We start from the raw sequence: 2,923 nt of genomic DNA on the forward strand, positions 1-2,923 counted from the left end.
GCCCATCCCTTTCACCCTCTGGAAGCCCCTGGGGCTCCCAACCGAGGACCCTAGGAGAACGGGACAGGCCCACTTCCCCACAGAACCTTCTGTAATTGGTGCTACTTACTCCTTGGAGCCTCCCAACATACAGGGAAGCTGAGTCTGTAGTCAGTTTTGTGCCCAGCCAGACTCATGGCCACACGGTCTTCTCTCCCGAGGGAATCCTAAGTTATAGAAGATCTCTACCTAGGGAAGGGCCAGGTGAGATGACCACTCTGGGGACTTTCTGCCTCGGACGCCTTCCCATTTGGGTCCTCTCTTTCTGGATCTGGGACAGGGAGGGGGCAAGGGCCTCCCTCTGGATAACCCTAAAGAAAAAAACACTAAGCTGGAGAGTGGGGCTCAGGGGGAGAGCAACAGAACCTACCTCCTCTCAAATCCCATAACCCACTCCCCCACACCCCTGCCTACAACCTTGGACCTGGGGAGGAAGCCCTAGAAATACATTCCGCTTCTGTCCCAGGAAGAGCAGGGGTGTCCGTGGGGCTCTGGGCCTTCCTCTCCCGTTACCCACAAGTTTCACTTTCTGAGTCTTCTGGGAGAATCTGTTCCTCGGGAGGGGTGGGGGGGGGGGGGGGCAGGGAACACACAGGAGAGCAGCCAAAGTCTAACATTCTTTCTGAGGTCAGTTTCTTCCTGAGTTGTCAAAACAAAACGAAAAACAGCAAATTCTACACATCTTACAAAAATAAGAGGCCTAAAATATTAAACAAGCTACATTTCTGGGACTTCCCCCTCAAAAACAAACAAACAAACAAAAACCCTTCTTTGGGTGTTTTGTTTTTTTTGTTTTGTTTTGTTTTGTTTTGTTTTGTTTTGTTTTGTTTTGTTTTGTTTTGTTTTGCTTGCCTTCTCCCACCCCCCAAGGCCCAAGGATACAACTGGGTGAGGGATAATGGGGTGGGAGGGAACTCCCCACACCCTCCTCCTCAGCCCCGGACTTCCAGATCTCCTGCAAAGGGACACTGCATTCTTTGAATGAGAAGGACCAAGGGAAAACAGGCTGGAGAGCAAGGGATGGAGACAGAAGCACAGAGGGTGATAGATGGAGAGATAGGGGAGGGAGGAGCAAAAGAGAAACAGGGCCAGCATATGAGGGACAGGTCAGTAGTGACAAAGCCACGGAGAGAAAAAACTACGCGAATGCAGAGAAGGGGAGGTGGGGGGGGGGGGCGCATTCAGAGCGCGAGGAGACAAAAGGATTGTGGAGAGGGCGCAGGAGTTCCTTAGGCCCCGGGTGCCAGCCCATCCCGGGTCGGCCCGTCGGCTGGGCAGAGATGGCGAGCTTCCCGTCCACAATAAATAGGAAAAACCTGAGTACACAGCGCATATGGCATCTATCTGCCTAGCAGAAGCATTTTCCTTCCTACGAAAAAAAATCCACCGGCAGCCCCACCCCTCCCCCAGCCCACATTCATCACTCCGGCACCCTCCCAGCCCGGTTTGGTTAAAGACACACCCCTCCCGGACGGAAGGGCTGGGAGGAAGGGGCGGCTGCTCCCGCGACCTCCCGGCGCGCCGTCAGTGTCCGGAGCCGTACATTTTGTCCCATTCCACGTACGAGTCCAGGTCCTTGGGGGAGGCCCTAGGGCCCACCTTGGCGAGCGCTGCCTCCAAGTCCTTGTAGGAGAGGGGCCGCTGCAGCCCCGGGAGGCCCGCCCCGGCCGCCGCCTGCTGACACAGCTGCCCCAGCTCGCCCCCGGAGAAGCCCTGGGTGCCCTGCACCAGGGCCGCGAGCTCCCGCTCGTTCAGCGCGCAGCCCTGCTGGGCCAGCGCCCACTGCAGGATCTGCCCGCGGGCAGGACCGTCGGGCAGCGCCACGTAGAATCGGAGAGCGAAGCGCCTGCGGGTGGCCTCGTCCAGAGCCGCGGGCCGCGAGGTGGTACCCACGACCAGCACACCGTCCGCCCCCGCGCCGCAGCCGCCGTCCAGGCAAGCCAGGAGCGGCGCCTGCAGCGCGCCCGCGGTGGCGGCGCCGTCGTCCCGAGCCGAGAGCAGCGCGTCCAGCTCGCTGATGAGGAGCACGGCGGGCGGGCGGCAGCGCGCAGCCGCGAAGGCGGCCTGGAGGAGGTGCGCGCCCTCGGCGGCGCCGGGCGCGGCCAGCGTCGCTCCGCGCAGGCGCAGCAGCGTGGCGCCCAGCTGCGTGGCCAGGCAGCGGCTCAACAGCGCTTTGCCCGCGCCCCGCGGTCCGAAGAGCAGCACGGTCCGCGGCGGGCGCGGGCTGCCAGGGTAGGCGGGCGGCCTGAGCAGCGGCCACACCAGCTCCTCCTCCAGCGCCGCCTTGAGCGCGCCTTGGCCTGCCACATCTGCCCACTGCACCGGGGGCCCGCAGTCCACCATCTTGCTCGTCACCAGCTCCAGGGCCCCCGGGTCCACGCCTTTGGGGGGCTCTCCCGACGGCACTCCGAAGACCCCGCGGGGAGTCGGCGCCGGAGCGCGCTCCGGGAACTTTTCAAAGGGCTCGAGTTGCGGGCCGTAGACGGGAGAGCCCAAGACCTTGAGGGGGACGCCGCCACCGTACTTGACAGACGCCTCCTCCGCGGCGCCCGGCGGCTTCGGCCGGAACCCGTTGCCCCGACAGTCGCCGTTGTCCGTTGCGGGATAGGAGGCGCCGTCGGCCGCCGGGGCCTTGGCCGGCTCGTAGACGTACTTGCGGTAGCGGCCCTCCGCGCCCTCGTCGGCCGCCTTGCGCTTCAGCGACACCCCGGCCTCGGCGCCGGGAGCGGCCACCTGGAAGCTGTAGGAGGTGGGCGCCGGCCGGGGCGGAGCGGGCGCTGGCAGGGGCGTGGGCGCCGCCAGGCCGGAGGTCAGGTAGGGGGCCGGGGGCGGGGCCGGGGGCGGCGGGAGAGCCCCGTATCCGGGCTGAGCGGCGTAGCCCCCC

The 2,923-nt window shown here is 64.1% G+C and overlaps 1 protein-coding gene across 1 annotated transcript; it reads right to left on the reverse strand.

Annotated features, from left to right (window-relative positions):
* Positions 1-849: 849 nt before the first annotated feature.
* On the reverse strand, positions 850-2,922 carry FIGNL2 (fidgetin like 2; the record flags this gene model as incomplete). The annotated part of the gene is made up of 1 exon (XM_049626681.1): positions 850-2,922. A coding segment is annotated over one exon (1,359 nt), but the record flags the coding sequence as incomplete, so codon positions are not given.
* Position 2,923: the final 1 nt, after the last annotated feature.

This window comes from Panthera uncia, chromosome B4 (assembly GCF_023721935.1).
Source record: "Panthera uncia isolate 11264 chromosome B4, Puncia_PCG_1.0, whole genome shotgun sequence".
Classification (NCBI taxonomy): Eukaryota; Metazoa; Chordata; class Mammalia; order Carnivora; family Felidae; genus Panthera; species Panthera uncia.